Below are 19301 nucleotides of genomic sequence, written 5' to 3'. Positions count from 1 at the left end.
TTCAGGTGGCTGGTTGAATGATCACAGGGGTTTACAGGCAAGGAAGAACATTTGAAGCCTGGTCTCCGAGGTCCTAATCCAACACTCTAATCATCACACTACATTGCCTGTCTGTACATTTCAGTTGCTGCGAAGACACACTAAGTCTTTTTCTTCTGAAAAAGAATGCTTCTACAAAACCTAATAAACTGAACTGAATGAAACAATATCACTGATGTGGCCAAAACAAAATGATATCATCCTACCCCCAATGGCTGGCAAAGGGCTGATCTGTATGGACAGGATTTGCCCGGATAACATGCTTGTTATTATGCTGCGCCACACTGTGAAAGCCAGGCTTAATTTTATCTTGAGCCGATCCTCACTTTGTGAATACTGTGACTATTTTCTCATTTCTTCTGCTGGCATCTGAAAAGTCAGATAATGAACCTGCTGAGGTTGTTTATCATGTCTGCAGCAGAGAGAGCAGCAGTATATGAACCTGAAGACAGCAGGATGTCTTTTTCTTGTTCCCGTTTAGTTCTTGCACAAATGTCTCCAGCACTGAAGATAAAATAAAGCTACATTTAGCTGGCAGCATTGGGGATGGCAGATAGCCGAAGGATGTGACACTTACAGTGCAGAGGTAGAACAAAGAGAAATCCCTCAGAAAGGCTGTTGCTGGTGCCAAATGGCTATAGAAGGGGATGAATACCCAGAATGCACTGTGTGGGGCGGCTGGGGTGAATTATTTCCCAGGATGCAACAAAGATCCTATGGACTGCACTTGTCCCAGTTATAATCAGGCACTTTTTAAAAAACATAAGAACAGTAAGTTTTCTACTTCTAGGTGCAGGTTCCAGTGGTACCTTAACTTAAAACAAGGGTTGTTTGGGGACATGACCCACAACTGGCTTCTTGATTGAAGACCCCAATTACAAGGCTGTGTATTTTTCCTCAGTTGGCTGTGACCAGCTTGGGGCCTTCCAACTCTACAGAGCCGTAAAAATCTATCCTTCCAGATCCACTTTATGGGGAACCTGTGGCCTTCCAGATGTAGTTGAACTGCAACTCCCTGGCCATTAGCCATGCCTGTTATAGGGCTGAGGGAAGCTGGAATCTGCCCAGAGTGGCTGCGGAAACCCAGTTAGATGGACAGCATATTGATATTTATCATTATTTATTTATTATTATCCAACACCATCTGGAGGGTCACAGGTTACTCAGGGATTCTTGTGTGGTATTTCCTTGCAGATACATCCTGTGTTTTTTTTAAAAAAGGGGCTTAGGACTAACTCTTCTGATACAACAAGGGTTGTTTTGCACATTACAAAGCGACCAGGATCTCTCTGATCAGTATGGCCTCCCTGGTGTGTGAAACTTTCAGTACATTCATCGGCAAATACGTACAGGCTGTCAGCACATGCTATAGTTATATGAGGACATGTAGGTGTTCGCCCATGAAATATGCAATGGATGAAATTGGTCGGCATCCGTCTGTCTCAGGAGACAATTGAAGAGTGCCCCTTTGAGTGTAAAGTCAAACCATTGAAGAGTCTCAGCACCTGCTGTGGCTGTAGAGACCAATACAGGAGATACATGTTTTGTTGCAGCTGGGGCAGATGAAGGTGTCCGGTTGTGCTGATGAAGGTGCACCATGGTTTTTCTTCTCTCTGTACTCCTCCTCCCAGCAGTCATTCCTCCTCTGGCCATTGCTGGGGATACACCACCTGACTGACTGTCTCCAGGTGCTGCAGTCGTCTTCAAGGGATTCCCATGGCAAGGTTGATGTTGCCAGCCTTCATGTCACATTTGCAGACATCTTTGTAACATAGAGTTGGTCTGCCAGTGGGCCTGATGCCTGAAGCCAGCTCCCCATAAAGCTCATCTCTGGGGATCCTTCAATCTTCCATTCTGTGTATGTGGCCAAGCCAGCGTAGAAGTTGCTGAGGCAGGAGTGCAAACATGCTGGGAATGTGGCCTTGAGAGAACACATCTTTGTTTGATACTCTGTCCTGCCCTATGATGCCCCAAATCTTCCTGATGCAGAGCATGTGGAAGGTGTCGAGGTGTTGTTTCTGGCACATGTAAGTTGCCTATGACTCACTTCCACAAAACAGCATGCTCAACACGCAAGCCTGGTAGACCTTCATCTAAAGTTGACCAATTTCGGACCTGATAAAATCTTCTAGAACCAAGCGCCCGAGAACCTTCAACTCGGAGAGCATGCCATACACATTCTGAGCCACCTTTCCCAGTTTGATAACCTCCAGTTTTTTGGGACTACAACACCCATCATACCCAGTGAGCAAGGTCATGGCCATGCTGGCTGTGGCTGATGGACACTGTAGTCCAAAAACATCTAGAGGGCACCAGGCTGGCTTGGATAATTCCGTTTTCCTAACTTCTGCCAGACACTTGGTCAAGCTCCAGGACAGGTTGCATCTGAGGGTCCAGTCTGTCATGGGCAGAAGTCCACAATGGTCCGATGAGCTGATGACCAGGTTCTAGATCCATTGACACGGGAGCCTGCATGGTTATTCAGTTAGATCAGTTTCTCAGACTGAAAGACCAAGCCTGCACCAACTGTTTATATTTCTATGGAATCCATTGGTTACGCAGGTCACCTGCTCTGGTCACTTTTAGTCATGTTACGTGACCTAAAACTCACACTCCTGCGTTGTGTGGGCTACCTTTGAAAGCTTACTTCAGTGTGTCTGGAATTCTGCTGCAGAACTTATAATTGTGACAATAGTTTTCAAACTTTTTTGGGATGGGTCTACCAGTTGTTTCTGGATATGATGTGCTGGTTCTAACTTTTAAAATCCTATAGGGCTTGGGAAGAGCCTTAACTCAGTGGCAGAGCACACATTTTGCATGCACTTAGCATGCAAAAGATCCCAGGTTCAATGCCAGGAACCTCCTAGCAGGGCTGGGAAAAGACTTTTGTAAGATGCGCTGGAGAGCCACTGCTAATCACAGTTGAAAATACTGAGCTAGATGGATTCAGTATAAGCCATTTACCAGTCTGCTTGAATATTGATAAGCTCTCTATCGAAAATCTTCAACAATTAAAAACAAACAAAACGACCATCAACTTTTCCATCTTCAGCATGGAGCTCTGCTTGTCCAGCAGTGCCCTCTGCTGATAGGTTTTGGGAACTACATGCATCAAATAAAAATTGCAGGTGGCTATGAGGGGGAAAAAATCCAACTAAAATGTCCCAAACTGGTGAGCAATCTTTTGAGTTCTTCATAACGCTTCTTTCAGCTAGATGTAAAACAAAAGCAAAACAACAAATAGGGAGGGCATGAGTGGACAGAAAAAGGCCCAGGCTGCAGTTTGGAGGCTTTTTCATCTTGCCCTGAATCACCATTATCTCTTCTTGCTAATCCCCCCTTTTAAAAACAAAACAAAACGTGAACATCCAGCTTGAAGAAATTTCTGGAAGACTTGAAAGCTTGTTCATTACTTTGTGACATTTTAGTTGGTTCTACAAAGACAGTCACCCTAATATTACACAAAAACCAGAATCAAACAATTTCAGCGACTGATTACAGTGGCTACATAAAAGAACAAAATACCAACGCAATACAATACAAACTGATAGCAGCAACCCATAATAACCTCCATGAGGGAAGTCTCCAGGGTGAGCAGCTGCTTCCTAGCCTTTTCTTCTACTGATGGGAGTTCTGCCACAACCGATGAAATGCCAGGGATTTTTATCTGCTAAAAGGTAAAAACTAGGGCTGTGCAGCGGCTGAATTAGACTGATTCGGACTGAGGCAGCCCCGGGTTGCATTGGGTTCACCTGGATTTGAGGTTGTCAAAAAGGGGGCAGACACAGAAATGCCAGCATACCTCCCTAAGAAAACTAAGGCTACAATCCTAACCTTGCTTACCTGTGAGCCATAGCAGTTTTCCTGGTGAGGTGGAATGGCAGCAATAGCCTCCTAGCAGGGGTGATGCTGTAGCTTAAGGGGAAGTGGGGATAGTGGTGAGGTCAGGGCTGTGTGACCATACTGGGAGGGCTAATCTGGTTCTCCTACCCACATAGCCCTGACCTCACCACCACTTGGTCTCTCCTGGTAAGCGGTAGTGATGCTCATACAGGAAAGCTATTTCAGGTGAGCTGCTCCTGCTTACTGAATTCGGGAGGACCTACTTCTGATTTAGCCTGATTAGGAGCATGCAGCAAGTCTTTCGGATGAGCAATACAATACCTTGCAATGTAACAATTATCGAAATAATTGGCCAGTTGGAAACAGTTGTCATATAGAAGCAAAAGAAGATTTAGAAAAGAACAGAACACCGTGAACAGAACACAGGAAACTGCCTTATAAGGTATCCTTCTCTATTGGTTTATGTAGCTTAGTATTCTCTGCATTGATTGGCAGAGGCTCCACCCTCCCAGGGTTTCAGACAGGGTCTTCCAGGCCTCCCTGAAGATGGCAGGGTCTGAACCTGGAGTGTGTTGCATGCCTAGCTTGTGCTCTGCCACTGACTCACAACCCTTCCCCGGGTTGTTTTCTCATGAGCCAAAAGCTCTTGAAAAAACACATCCCATGGCTTTTGTTTGATTGAATCTACTGCACCATCAAACCCAGTATGGAGGAGGAAGAATGAGGCGGGGGGGGGGGGAGACTGATGCTAGAGGTTCCCCAAGAGACAGCTTTGGTCCCTGGATCCTTAGAACTGTCACTTGGAGCAAGGCTTAAAAGTCCCAAGACACCCTTCAAAGTATGGATTCCAGGCCAAACATGCTCTGATCTCTAAGGGTTATTGGCCAGTTCCCAAACAACAACAACAGCAGCAACAACAACAAATAAAAATAAAAATAATATTAAGCTGCTGTTGTTTTTGGGCAGGGGCTCCCTCCATGGGCTGGATCGCATGTGCACGTGATGGCGCACGTCTATGATTTCCGGCGTCTGCGCAGATGCCCTTTCAGGCACTGCAAAAGCGAGTCCCTGTGCACCAGTGTAGTGCAGCACGTAGGGACTTGCTGAGCGGGTGGCTTGGTTCGGGGGCAGTTCATGGTCCAGTAATACGACCCCCATGGGCCGCTTGTGGCTCATGGGCCTTAGGTTGCCGACCCCTGCTTTTGGGTATTTCAACCACCCACTAGCCAACAGAGGCTGCAAATACCAAGTCAGTTCTGACAACAAAGGGACGTTGCTGCTTTTACAAATAACTGCAGCTTGCACGTGGTACTATTTCAGTTCAACAAAACATAAAAGGAAAGGATTTGTCAAATGTTCAAAGTCTGCTGTGCTCTACCTTCTGCTACAGTCCATCATTTTGCCTCAGATATTTATCCAGCAGACCACACATTATGCACATACACTTGTATGGAATCTATTCACATTGGCAGCAATGTAAGAAGCATTTCTGTTCCAGGAGACCTTTGGACTCCTCAGCTTATTCATAACAAATCACAACTCTTGTGCTCAGGGCTCTGCGCAAGAGGGGGTACATGTGCTATTCTAGACGGAGATGATTAATGTGTTAGGAAGGGGTGTGTCAGCCAGAGGGACTAGCCTGAGAAAACCCTTTATAATCTTGGATAGAGGAAAAAGCCATGTGATGGTCCAAATACCTGCTCATGTGACCAGGTCCGTTCAGAGCCATCTTTTACACAGATGTCCAGCCTCAGCTCCGTGCCTGTTCCTCCATGCTTACTGTCCACACACAGGTTTGCTGCCACGTTTCGAATCTAGCAGGGGTGATGCTGTAGCTTAAGGGGAAGTGGGGATAGTGGTGAGGTCAGGGCTGTGTGACCATACTGGGAGGGCTAATCTGGTTCTCCTACCCACATAGCCCTGACCTCACCACCACTTGGTCTCTCCTGGTAAGCGGTAGTGATGCTCATACAGGAAAGCTATTTCAGGTGAGCTGCTCCTGCTTACTGAATTCGGGAGGACCTACTTCTGATTTAGCCTGATTAGGAGCATGCAGCAAGTCTTTCGGATGAGCAATACAATACCTTGCAATGTAACAATTATCGAAATAATTGGCCAGTTGGAAACAGTTGTCATATAGAAGCAAAAGAAGATTTAGAAAAGAACAGAACACCGTGAACAGAACACAGGAAACTGCCTTATAAGGTATCCTTCTCTATTGGTTTATGTAGCTTAGTATTCTCTGCATTGATTGGCAGAGGCTCCACCCTCCCAGGGTTTCAGACAGGGTCTTCCAGGCCTCCCTGAAGATGGCAGGGTCTGAACCTGGAGTGTGTTGCATGCCTAGCTTGTGCTCTGCCACTGACTCACAACCCTTCCCCGGGTTGTTTTCTCATGAGCCAAAAGCTCTTGAAAAAACACATCCCATGGCTTTTGTTTGATTGAATCTACTGCACCATCAAACCCAGTATGGAGGAGGAAGAATGAGGCGGGGGGGGGGGGGGGGAGACTGATGCTAGAGGTTCCCCAAGAGACAGCTTTGGTCCCTGGATCCTTAGAACTGTCACTTGGAGCAAGGCTTAAAAGTCCCAAGACACCCTTCAAAGTATGGATTCCAGGCCAAACATGCTCTGATCTCTAAGGGTTATTGGCCAGTTCCCAAACAACAACAACAGCAGCAACAACAACAAATAAAAATAAAAATAATATTAAGCTGCTGTTGTTTTTGGGCAGGGGCTCCCTCCATGGGCTGGATCGCATGTGCACGTGATGGCGCACGTCTATGATTTCCGGCGTCTGCGCAGATGCCCTTTCAGGCACTGCAAAAGCGAGTCCCTGTGCACCAGTGTAGTGCAGCACGTAGGGACTTGCTGAGCGGGTGGCTTGGTTCGGGGGCAGTTCATGGTCCAGTAATACGACCCCCATGGGCCGCTTGTGGCTCATGGGCCTTAGGTTGCCGACCCCTGCTTTTGGGTATTTCAACCACCCACTAGCCAACAGAGGCTGCAAATACCAAGTCAGTTCTGACAACAAAGGGACGTTGCTGCTTTTACAAATAACTGCAGCTTGCACGTGGTACTATTTCAGTTCAACAAAACATAAAAGGAAAGGATTTGTCAAATGTTCAAAGTCTGCTGTGCTCTACCTTCTGCTACAGTCCATCATTTTGCCTCAGATATTTATCCAGCAGACCACACATTATGCACATACACTTGTATGGAATCTATTCACATTGGCAGCAATGTAAGAAGCATTTCTGTTCCAGGAGACCTTTGGACTCCTCAGCTTATTCATAACAAATCACAACTCTTGTGCTCAGGGCTCTGCGCAAGAGGGGGTACATGTGCTATTCTAGACGGAGATGATTAATGTGTTAGGAAGGGGTGTGTCAGCCAGAGGGACTAGCCTGAGAAAACCCTTTATAATCTTGGATAGAGGAAAAAGCCATGTGATGGTCCAAATACCTGCTCATGTGACCAGGTCCGTTCAGAGCCATCTTTTACACAGATGTCCAGCCTCAGCTCCGTGCCTGTTCCTCCATGCTTACTGTCCACACACAGGTTTGCTGCCACGTTTCGAATCTGGAAAATTAAGCAACCACCATTATGAACTGAAATGCAGCTTGGAAACCTGAAAAGAAAGAGAATAATTTACTTCTGTGATACGTGTGTCTTGTGCACAGTCTAAATTAGTTTGATGCAGACACCGCCGTTCTCCGATACCTCTGTTAGAATTACTTTAAGTCTGGGCTGGCCCTACCATTCGGCACTGTGAGACAACTGCCTCAGGTAGCAGATTTGGGGGGGGGTCATGAAAAAGGTTAGTTTTCAATTTGTTTCTATTTATTTCAGTGAATGAATGAATTTTTTGCTAAGGGAAGCACCTTGGCGAAGAGGTGCTTATGGGATTTTCTGTTCCAGCTGCCATTTGGCTAGCCTTGGGTCCTATGCATCTTAACTTTAAATGGGAAGCAGGAGGGGAACACCATTTGCTGCTCTTTCTCAGGCACCAAATGTTTTAGGCTGGTCCTGCTGCTATATAGACTGGTCATTATGCATAAACACTGGCAGTTATACAAATTCACATTGTTCAGCATGAATTAAGAGCATCATCAGAATTTAGTACCTTGCCTAGTCAATATCATCAGCAGATTTGAGGGAATGTGAATGGATCAGAGGCTTTGTACCCATTATTGGCTTAAAACACAGTGAGGTTGCTTTTGTTTTGTTGCATTTCAATTTGAATGTGTACAGCATTGTATGCGGCATTGCACTTTAATGTGTTTCCGTTCAGCCTGCTGTCTGTCCACACCAGAGGGCAGAGAGAGGGTAGGGATGTCTTTGCCAGATGCAAATTGCCTAGTTGGTTTCCATGCCCCTCTAGCCACTCCTAGCTCTCACTGGTGAAGCTTTTGTCCCCCAGCTGCACACCCTTGGAAATCACCTTTGTGGGGGCTACCATCTGCAGACGCTATTCTATACATCTTCTCAGATACAGGGGGATTTACTCCCAAGAATGGAAAAAGTGAATGCTTGGTGCACTTTTGTGCAGAGGGGGAAGGGGGCTGTTAATGAGAGGTTTTGGGAGAAAGTGAGAGTAGGGGGAGGATGCTTGTGCCTTTTGGGCTTTGAGTTGTTTAGACTATCTTTGGGCTGCTTGATCCTCTGCCCTTTCACCCTCCATGGCTTCTGCCTGGAGAGAGTTCAGAGCTTTGCTTCTCCCAGTGATGGCACTTTAAATAACCAAGTAAGAGGAGGCAGATCCCTTCCTCTTGTTCGTAGAGACTCGGAAGGACCAAAATGAGCATGAGCCTCTCTCTCTTCTGTCTCTTGCAGGAAGGCTTGGAGCAGGATTGGCCTGGGGTGGAGCCTGGCCTAGGAAGAACCCGACAGAGAGGAATGGTGGACTGCATTTGGCCCCCAGGCCTGAAGTTTTCCATCCCTGACATATGTAATACACTGGCCAACCAAAATAACCAACTGCTGTACTGGTGTAGGAATAAGCAGTTCTACAATCTTATCTACTTGAATGAGGAGCACATGGGAAGATCAAAGTTCAGCTTGCCCATCAGACTTCCCCAGTGGAGACCATTCCCATTGGGCGGAAGGCAAGGAGGCCAACAGTAGGTCAGAACCAAACAGCAGGCAGAGCTGGAGCTAAAAATAGCTGGTGCCAACTAATTCTGACTTCCTCCCCAGCAGCATAGCTAGGAAGGGGGCAGGGTGCACTGGGTGCCACTCACCCAGAGGGCGACATTCTCTCCTGGGAATGATGCAGTGGCTTGGGCACCTGTAGCCACCACACTGCCTTTTCAGGTGGCTTGGGGCTTGCATTAGCCTACCGCCTCCCCCTCAGCTGGAGGGCGGCCGAGAGGCAAGCGGCGGGCAGACTCCGCCCAGAGTGCCCTGCCAGGCCCACCTTGCTCCCATGGGCGGCTTGCCCTGCCCCCCGGGTGTCCCAGGTGCCCGAGGGGCTAGCTACACTGCTGTTCCTCCCTGCTGAATTCTATGAAATTACCCCTGAGGCTAAGGAAGTGGCAGCTGATAGTCGGTGGAAACCTTGACCAGTTGTAAGTAGGCTGAGGCTGGATTGAGCTTGGTGGGGCAATGCTCCACTGGCCCTAATGGACAAGCCTCCCCTATGCTTCCCATTAGCAACCAGACATGTCTGGGGAAAGTATAGTCAGAAGAACTTTCTGAACCAATCACAGATCAGAGAAGTTCTTAAGCCGAAGCCCAGCACTTATCCTTATTTCGGCATTAAATCCCCTGCAGATTTGGCTGGATGCAGCCATGAATACGTGTGGAAGCTTACAGAGCAGTCAGCAGATACGTAATGAAGATGTCTTTGGACCCAGGCTTGTCAGATGGCTCCAGATAAAAGACTTGAGAAAGGGCCTGAGGGCTGGTGGAGGAAGATTGTGGAGGTTTAGCAGCAAAAGAATACATCCTGCTTTTCAGCACACGAGGCTTTGGACTGAATCTTCCCAGGGCCTCAAGTGGCTGTGAATGAGTGATGGGAATGAGGCTTGTCAAAGCCTGCTTCCCCGTAGCAGACAACTGGATGGGGGAGGGAACTGGAGCTACATTGGCTGGCTGAGCCTCAGGGCGTCTTGCCTCCCTTTGGGCAAAAAGAAGCTTCTTCCTGCTTGGATGGCTTGAATTCGGTTGCTAGTCTCATTGCTCTTTCCCACCTGGTGCATCCATGGCTGATTCATCCCCTTCTATTCTGACTTATCCGGTGCTACTGGATTTAAAAAAAACTTGAAAATATACACTGGCCTTTGAGCTGCAATGGTCACTTGAACCAGCACTACAGTGGTACCTCAGGTTAAGTACTTAATTCATTCCGGAGGTCCGTACTTAACCTGAAACTGTTCTTAACCTGAAGCACCACTTTAGCTAATGGGGCCTCCTGCTGCCACTGTGCTACCGGAGCACGATTTCTGTTCTCATCCTGAAGCAAAGTTCTTAACCTGAAGCACTATTTCTGGGTTAGCGGAGTATGTAAACTGAAGCGTATTTAACCTGAAGCGTATGTAACCCGAGGTACCACTGAACTTCTTTTTTGGCAATCACTCGTAGCCAAGTAAGATTGTCTTCCATAAACACGGTTTCAACAATGAGTCCGTAAGTGACTGTGGAGGCCAGTTCCTGATCCACACGTCCTTCCACAGTGGGGACATTGGTTTCATGTGCGGATGCCTGATCATCGTCTCCCAAAGCAACTACTCTATTCCGAACTTAAAAATGGAAAGCATAATGCTGGTGGTCAACAAAAGAGGTTTAAAGACTGTCTCTAGGCAAATCTAAAAAAAATGCAGTATAAACGGTGAACCAGCACTACTTAGATCTCGATACCTGAGCTTCTGAAGTCACCACATAAGTTGCACTCTCTCAACGTCTATCATTTACTTAGGAACAAATCTGCTTAGCACTGCTGGATGCTTTGCTCCTATGTCATCCTAGAGAATGCCAGCAGCTGCTCCTTGGATTCCCCCCTGCTTTGCTTTGCAGGAGGTGAATTATCTCTTGCCGGTACTAAAAGGAAGATGGAAGCTATCATAACGTCTGGGCATGGTGGGGTGGATAACTTTATCCACCCCAAGGGCTGCATGCCATTGTATGGAATCTTCCGGGGGCTGCACAACAGTGGTGGGTGTGACCAGAAACAAAAAGTGGGTAGATGCCACTCTCACCAGGGTCAGTAGTGGTTGCTGGGACAGCGCAGGTAAGGTGGCATTGCTTGCCTGCCTTCTGAACACCAAGTGTTGCTGGTGGGTTGGGAAGCCTCAGATCCAGGGGCTGAATGCTGCCTCTGTATCTGGCCCTGGGAATGCTCCCCAGGCCACCCAATTCATTGGCCCTGCGTCACACTCTTGAGTCTTTTTGCGTGGCTGGAAGATGCCCTTGATCTCAAGTAGTGCCTCTTGCTTGCTTGGCTGGAGGATACAGTGTGGCATGTGAGTGTGTAGAAAGTAGCCTACTGTCCAGAGGTAACATTTGCATTACTTGTTCCACTCACTTCTGCCTCTGACCCCACCTACCGCTGGCCTATGGCCCTTGAGAGATTGCCCAGAAGGGAAGGCAGCCCTCTGGCTGAAAAAAAAACAACCTTCCTCATCCCTGCTATAATATGTAAATATTGCACAATATTATTGTGTACTGTTGGGTGCTTAATTAGCCTGATAACTTGCAGACTCACCGTATCTGAGCCTCGGAAGCATATTGTGGTCCAGTGGCAAGAGCAGCTGGGGACAGGTTGGTTCTGCAGTTACACGCATGGACTTCATTGGGTTTTGCCACTATCTCAACGGAAACCTCCTAAGACCCAGGTCAGGAGTGGCAGTTTGACAATATTCCAGGCCAAGGCAAAGTTGAAGTGGCCCAGGTTGCGACAACAGCTTGCAAGGATATGCGCAGAAAATGCAAACTCTTTGGCACCACCTTGGGGACTACTTTTGCAAGACATATGGCTGGCGAGAGATGAAGGATTGCCGCTCTGTAATGCTGAGTGGAAAACCGTGTAAGCATGTCCTGTTGTCAGCCAGCATTAAGGAGATGGGAGGACATTCATTTAAGATGCTGCACGTCCATGAAAACAGAGAGCCAACTAAAAAAATAAATAAATACAAGCATAGACTCTCTCGTTCATTTTTGTCAATGCTGATTAGCACAGAGTACCAGCTGCACAGAACAAGAATAGAGGAATCACAGATTTGCAGAGGATGGATGGATGGAAACTGATCCAGCACATGAATAAAGGAAAGGCTCCATATCCAAATATTCTTAATAGCAGGAGTGGAGGACTCTGCAGATCTTGTTGGACTCCTATCTCCATCAACATCTGCTGGGCCTCCATGTCCCCCCTCCATGCCTAAAGGAAACATCCCAAGCTCATCCAGCTCACAACGTACTGTGAGCAAAGATAAGATCTAACATAGATGAGAGGCCAATATATGGGTGGTGTTATTTCCCTACAATCATGACATTTAGGAAATTGGCAGGCATACTGTTAGTGTCATCAGCAGCAATATTTGGATTTAAAAAAATTAAGGCCAAGAGCACCCAGACACTCATTCAGTGAGATTAGCATGGCTACAAACCTCTGAAAATGCTCAACATGCAGGTTGTTAAATAGCTACAGCCATAGAGTTGCTCTGCAAAATTTGAAGAAGTGCAAATTTCAACAAGTTTGCGTATTGTTTCAGAATTGTATAAATTACGTAGATTCCCCTTTAAATACAAACCGAATCCTTAGCAGAAATCCATTTGTAAAGATGGAAGGAACCCAAGAAGACACCTAATTTCCTTGCCCTGGGACTTCAGAAGCAGGGGGAAGACCACTCTGGCCTCTGCCATTGCTCAGAGGAAAAGAGCCACAAAAAGACTCTAGCAAGAGGAAGACTCGCCTGGCCCCAGCCATCAATCAGAGAAGGAGCAGCTGCACAGAGCTTGCTCCCCACTTCACAGCCAGAAAGAACACTACCCTGAGTGCTGGATGTCATGAGACTGCAGAAGTGTGGGGGAAAGAGATTCTGGCCTCTGCCACAACCAGAGTATAGAAGCCACCAGGCAGGTGAACTGCATCCTTCCAAGTAAAAACTCCAAAAGGGAAGATTAGTGGGTGGCGCCAGAACAATCTTACACCTGCCTTCCCATCCTGTATATGGCATCCCAATGCAATCCTATACGTGTCTACTTGGAAGAAAGTCACATTGTTTTCAGTGGCACTTAGTCTCAGGTAAATGTGTATAGGAGCGCAGCCTTTAAGCATAGCCTTATTATTAGAGGGCAGGCTTATCCCCCTCCAGATGACCTGAAAACCTCTCAACGTGTCTCTCTAAACGCCTTAATTATTTTAAATCTCTCTCATTAACTCTTCGGGGGTGGGGAATGGATGCAATAACTATAAATGAGTGTTCTACATTTAAAAATAATGACCCACAACATCAGCCCGCTAATCACACAGTGAGAGCCACACGCCCTTTCATCTGTTATTGGCACCCCAACTACACTCCTAATTAAGCAAATTTGCTTTAATTTAAAATGAAAAAGATCTGGGAAAGAAAAACAGAAGTGTCAGGCTACCGGTGGCAGCAGCAGTGAAAGGCTTCACTTCGATGAGATGGAAATATGAATGAATTATCCTTATAGCCCAGCACTTTTAAATACTAAAATCATCCAGCTGCTTCTGGATCTTATGAACTGTGTCGCTGAAGCAAAAAAAGCTTTCAAGGTTTGCGATTAAAATACATGTGGCAGAATGAGTCATAGCTACTTCTCATGTTATATTTTAAAGGCTCAATCCCACTCTCAAGAGTCACTTCCTATCAATGAATTCCTATCAAAGAGGATGGGGCTTCTGTACCTTTAATAGATGTGCAGAAGAAAGACTTTCAGCAGGTATAGTTTGCCATACAAGCTACACCTGCTGAAGCTCTCTCTTCTGCACAACTATTAAAGGTGAAAGGATCCTGTTATTTTTTGCATCTGGCCACCCTATGATGAATACAAGATTGTTATATGCATAGCTATTCCCAGGGTCAATCTGGACATCCATATGATCCATATACAGTAGTACCTCGGGTTACAGACGCTTCAGGTTACAGACGCTTCAGGTTACAGACTCTGCTAACCCAGAAATATTACCTCGGGTTAAGAACTTTGCTTCAGGATGAGAACAGAAATCGTGCAGAGGTGACAGCGGAAGGCCCCATTATCTAAAATGGTACCTCAGGTTAAGAACAGTTTCAGGTTAAGAATGGACCTCCAGAACGAATTAAGTTATTAACCCGAGGTACCACTGCGCGTGCGTGCGCGCGCGCACACACACACACACTTAAGAGGAATTGCCCTTTGCATGTAAAACCTTTCATAACATGAGAGGGTAAATGATACTTCTTGTTCAGTAACTAGAAGAGAATTTCAATCCGTTTCATGAAAAGGAGATCACATTTGTCCACTTAATGCAGCAAGAGGGCAGAGAAATCCATCCATTTGACAAAACTGGAGACCTGAGGAACCTCTCATCATCTCTCAGTCAAGCCCACCTCCCAAGATCATCATGAGAAATAGTCTCCTTGGGGAAAGTGTGGTATATTCATGTGATAAATCCTAGCAGTAGTAATCTGAAAACTGGGACGGCTAGTTGCAATCAACTCAAGCTCCATTTTCAAGCAATGATCTAGCCATGAATTGGTCAATCAAACTGACAGGTCCATGACTGTTTTCTACCCTGATAAGATTAATTGAAAACCAAGTTTACATGGTATTAGGAAAATACAGGGCAACAGTCTAGCAGCATTTAACAATGACAGATGCTGGATGTAGCAAAGGGCTGAAGCTTCTAAATGAAGCAATCTCTAGTGTCTGGAACACATAGCAAATCAAGTCAGAAATGCTTTTCAATTGAATGTTCTGTTCAAATAGTGTATTGTCCTTGACTATCAAAGTCAGTGCCTTGACTCGCTTGTTAGGGTCGCCACAGTTCAATACAGCATCATAAAAGGCTTCCAAGCCCCACAAATTTACCAAATGCCTTTCGCATAGCAAAGCCCCAGTGACTTGAATGCTCGAGTGGCTGTGTTGCAACTGGAGAGCGTTTGAAAGATTTTCAAGGGTGCAGAATACAAAAGAAGGAAGGCTGCCCTGTGCATTTAAATTTAAAGCAGCGCACATATCGCTTGAACAGACATAGCTACTGTGATTAGCGAGACAGAGAAAGAGAGCAGTGCATACTTCACAAGCCAGCATCTACAGGCTCAATGCCTAGCAATAAGCTGCCTTTTAAGCCAACTGATATCTAGTAACTTTTTAAAGCAGACACACACACGCACACACACACACACACATTCCTTTGTGCAAGCCGTAAAAAGAAAGAAGCCATAAAAAGAAGAAGAAAGGGGTTGGGAACAGAAGCTCAGGCACAGATAAAACAATGTCTCTGGAATTCAGAAGGACACTAGGTTTGATGGAGGGAATTTGACAGGCAAAGAGAGGGTGCAGCATTCCAGATGAGATTCTTTTTTAACCGTTGCCTTTATGCCACCATAAATGCAGCAAGCCGATGGGCTGAGATGGGGTCATTAAAGCCACGGTGTCAACTCTGAAACTAATGTCATAGCAAAGGAGTTTTGTCAGTTCTAACACTTTGATTCTTTCTTGCATTTGTTGCTAGGTCCAATGTCAGAGTTCTCCCTTTTGGACCTTCATGTCACTGTGGTACAACCCTCTTCCCCAAACGCCCCTCATGAGATTCATGAGTTAAGTTGTCTGCAAAGATGAGACTAAAGCAGCGTGCTTTGCTTTTATTCAGATTTAGGCAAGTTTGGAGAAGCCAGGAAGTGGGTTTGCTTATCCATCACGATGAGTTTGGGAATCACTGATCGCAGGAGAAGAGAAAAGGAACAGGGTAAGGTCCAGAGAATGAAAAGGCCCCAAAACAATCCTAGCTGCATTTTGTTACTCGGCACTATTGGCCCTTTATAGGGTTGTTAGGTTAGCTATTCGGTCCAAAGGAGGCTGAGTGAGCATCTGTATTCAGATGGGGAGAATAGCCTGAGCTTGAGGAAGAGTAAAGGTGTGTCTTGACTGCCCTTGTCTTGCAGAACGCATTCAAGCACATATCATAAATGTAGGTCTGCACAGCTCAAGTGGCTCAAAGGGCTTTGTTGCCCTAGTAGAGGGACATCCAACTCCCAATAGTCTGCGACCTACTCACAGTATAAAAAAACTGGCAGTGATCTACCCATTGTCATAAAAAGGCTGGCAGTGATCTACCCAAAGTTGTGGAGCTTTTTTTAGGAAGCCAAAGTTGTGGTTTGTTTGTTTTTTGCTTTTTTTTAAGGAGATCGCTGAGGGGCCAGAGATCAACCAGGAACACCCCATGATATATCAGTAGATCGTGACCTACCTGTTGGACATGCCTGCCCTAGTACAACTAATCCACTTTAAAAGAGAAGCAGACGTTTTGCGGTTAGGAAAGTGATGGGGAAACGCATTGAAAAGTGTGAGATGTGTGAATGTCTAATGGGAAGATGCACAATGGCCCACCACAACCAACACCTGAATAAAAGGATGAATGCTTAGTCATCTAAGTGCCCTGCAAACAAATTGGAAAGTATTCTGAACACAGTCTAAACTTCACATAAGCTTTTTGTCAGCAAACCGGGATGAATGCACAATATATAGGCCATCTGGAGAAGCCCTAAGAGCTAGATGAAGAAGACCAACAGTTGGATGAGCACCAAAAGCCTATAAAATGGCCAGCAGACTACAGTTGACACAAGTCAGTCCAAAAAGGGGAGACAGTGACGGGGATTCTGGTGAGCTCTGGGCCAACCCTCCAGATGTGAGAGGTTGCATCCATGCATGCAAAGGTGGATAGTGTCCTTGGTTTTTTTTTAGTGAGATTTTGAGGAATCCAAATTCTGTGGCCAAAGAATCACAGCCAGAACACAGGCCCAAGTGTAAAATAGCTAGCAATGAATTCACCAAGCAGTGACTTTCTTTCACATTGCACCCCTCTGCAAATCCATCTGACTTTCCGCATTTGCTTCGAGTGATGAAAAGACAAAACAGAAGGCCAGATGCACCACATTCCCTTCCAGCACTGCATGGCTGAAGGCACAAAGAAACCCAAAATAGCAGGTTGCTTCAAGGGTACACTTGGTGATGTTCAAAATTCACGTTTAGCCTTTGCAAGAACACATGCTGCCAATCAATCACTCATTTGCAGCAGACAGAGTTTTGCAAGGAGAAAGGCAAAATGTGTGTGTGTGTTGCTGTTGTGTGTAAATGTGAGAAAACGGGATAGGAAAACTGGGAAGCCAAGCTGCCATTTGCACACACACACTGTCACACACACAAATATTGTATGGTTCAAATGTCAAAAGTGGCACAGAACTCAGTGCAACAATACACACAGCAGTCACCAATCCATCAGTAGCAGCGCATGTCAGGAATGGGGAGGTAGAGCTGCACTCCTGATACTGGTGTCACTGCTGGTTATCTGGACAGGATGGAGTCATGGCAAGACTGGGGCAGGATGAGTGTGCAGGTGGGAAGTATGCCACCAATCTGGCATTCTCGCCAGTGCATTTGCCCCAGCCCGGCCTGGATAATCAGCAGTGTCAAGATTATTATTACTATTATTAATAATATGAATAGTCTGCCTTTTCTCCAGACCAGGACTGAAGGTGGCTTACACAAATTAAAACAACACAAAATGCTTAAAAGCATAAAAGACAATTGTTAAATAGTAATTACATTCCAATAGAGGATAGCTCTGCAGCTCCACCCAGAGCTCCAACTTGGTCAGATAGGCAGCATATTATATTATTATTATTATTATTATTATTATTATTATTATTATTATTAGCATGGCAACAAGTATCTTTGCATTTTGAAAACCTTTTCGCATGTGCGTCCACAGTGCGGTGCTGCTAGACACTGCTTAGATAATTATAAAGGGTCACAGGCAAAAGGTTTCTCACTTCAACCACGGCTACTGTGGTGGTTCCAACTGCTACCTGCTCTCTTACTGACCTATTTGGCCACGGAAGTTGGAACTAATTTTGTGAATGCTTTATCACCATAGCAGCCACTTCGCAGGGAATATAGTGTTGCATCCGACAGCACCTGAAGCAACTGGCTCATATTCAATAATGTTCCTCACCTCTCCCCAGGAAGCAGGTGGTGGCTCCACCGGAGGGAAATATTTAGGGACATCCCAAGCCACCGCAGCCATGAACCACTTGAAGTCCTTGCACTTCAGGTGCTTGCGAAGCTCTTTCTGGGCTGAGATATCGCCGGTGGAGAGGTGTCTGTACTCGGGCCGCCTCTGGTAAACGTACTCTGCGAATTCATCCATCCACGTTTCTGCCACGCGCTTCAGGTTCTGAGCAGCAGAAAGCAAGAGTCAGTCATCTCTTCCCGCTTAAGTATTAGCACTGATAACACACACACACAATTACAATACGCCATTCCCTTATCTAGCTTTGGATGGTTGTGCATTAAGCAAATGGAAGCCTTTTGCATTCAGTTGCTATTAGGAGCCTGATAAAAGTCAGACTGATGGCTTCTCTCTTGCTTTAAAAAAACAACAAAACCCCCCGCAGAAACTTCAATGCAATTACTGAAAGGGATTTAATTAACGAGATACAGTAAAGGCTCACTTAATTATTTCCATGGAATCTTACTGCAGATATCTCTCTTGCTTGTTGCTTGATTGCCTGAGTTGATTTTCCACATCATTTCCATTTGGAAATATGTAGGAGTTTGAAGTTCTTTCTATAGAGATAATACTGAGTATAATCCGATGTCCTAACATTACCCTTTAAAAGCCCAATATATTCCTGGGCTTGCAAAACTAATATCTGGAGACAAACTTCTGTTTTGCCTCATCAACACACTGCTAACTTGTCAGCGGCGGAAGAAGCTGCTTGGGCGCCTGGAGCAGCGTGCCGAGGGGCGGGGCAAGCCACCCATAGGGGTGGGACGCACCACGGGGCCTCTAGAGTATGCCTGCCTCCTCCCACTCAGCCACCCTACAGCTGGGGGGGAGGCAGCAGGCGGACCGTTTGGGCAGCTCGGAGCCTGTGCGTGCCCAAGCCACTGCATCTCTCTCAGGAGAGACGCGTGGCTCGGGAGCGCTGCAGGCCCTGCGGTGAGTGCCATTGTGTCACCCCCTCAGTGGTGACACCCGGGGCGGCCTGCACCCACCGCGTCCCCCCTTCCACCGCCTCTGCTTGTTGCTACAAGTGGGAGCTGAAATAAAATGTTGCAGTGTGGATTGCTCCTATTCAGGGCTCCTGAATCATGCTCTCTTTTCCAGCAGGCTCCATATTATTTTATCTCCAGTCTAGGAAAGGCTCTACAAAAACTGGGGTAGCTCAGTATGTAGAGCATGAGACTCTT

General features: G+C 46.2%; 1 protein-coding gene and 1 long non-coding RNA gene across 7 annotated transcripts in view; one reads left to right on the top strand and one right to left on the bottom strand.

Moving 5' to 3' along the window:
• The window catches only part of GALNTL6 (polypeptide N-acetylgalactosaminyltransferase like 6), a 458632-nt gene that overhangs the window by 14130 nt on the left and 425201 nt on the right, over window positions 1–19301 (bottom strand). For 3 of the 4 annotated variants that reach the window (XM_083520303.1, XM_083520304.1, XM_083520302.1), the window contains exons 10-11: window positions 18061–18282; window positions 6768–7463 (exon numbers count right to left, since the gene is read on the bottom strand). In XM_083520303.1, coding sequence (XP_083376429.1) covers window positions 7302–7463; window positions 18061–18282 — 384 coding nt within the window. In that variant the 3' untranslated portion in view covers window positions 6768–7301. Of the gene's footprint in view, window positions 1–6767; window positions 7464–18060; window positions 18283–19301 lie in introns of those variants that run through there. The other variant, XM_083520305.1, reaches the window with a different exon arrangement.
• LOC310714761 overlaps window positions 1–19301 on the top strand; it is a 107679-nt gene that overhangs the window by 59469 nt on the left and 28909 nt on the right. The window contains exon 5 of one of the 3 annotated variants that reach the window (XR_014530048.1): window positions 8718–9156. The exons of the other annotated variants lie outside the window; for them this stretch is intronic. This is a non-coding gene — a long non-coding RNA (uncharacterized lncRNA). Of the gene's footprint in view, window positions 1–8717; window positions 9157–19301 lie in introns of those variants that run through there. 3 annotated transcript variants of the gene reach the window in all.

This window comes from Podarcis liolepis (assembly GCF_965112155.1).
Source record: "Podarcis liolepis genome assembly, chromosome: 9".
In the NCBI taxonomy this organism is placed as follows: Eukaryota; Metazoa; Chordata; class Lepidosauria; order Squamata; family Lacertidae; genus Podarcis; species Podarcis liolepis.
This window is presented reverse-complemented; position numbering and strand designations above follow the sequence as displayed.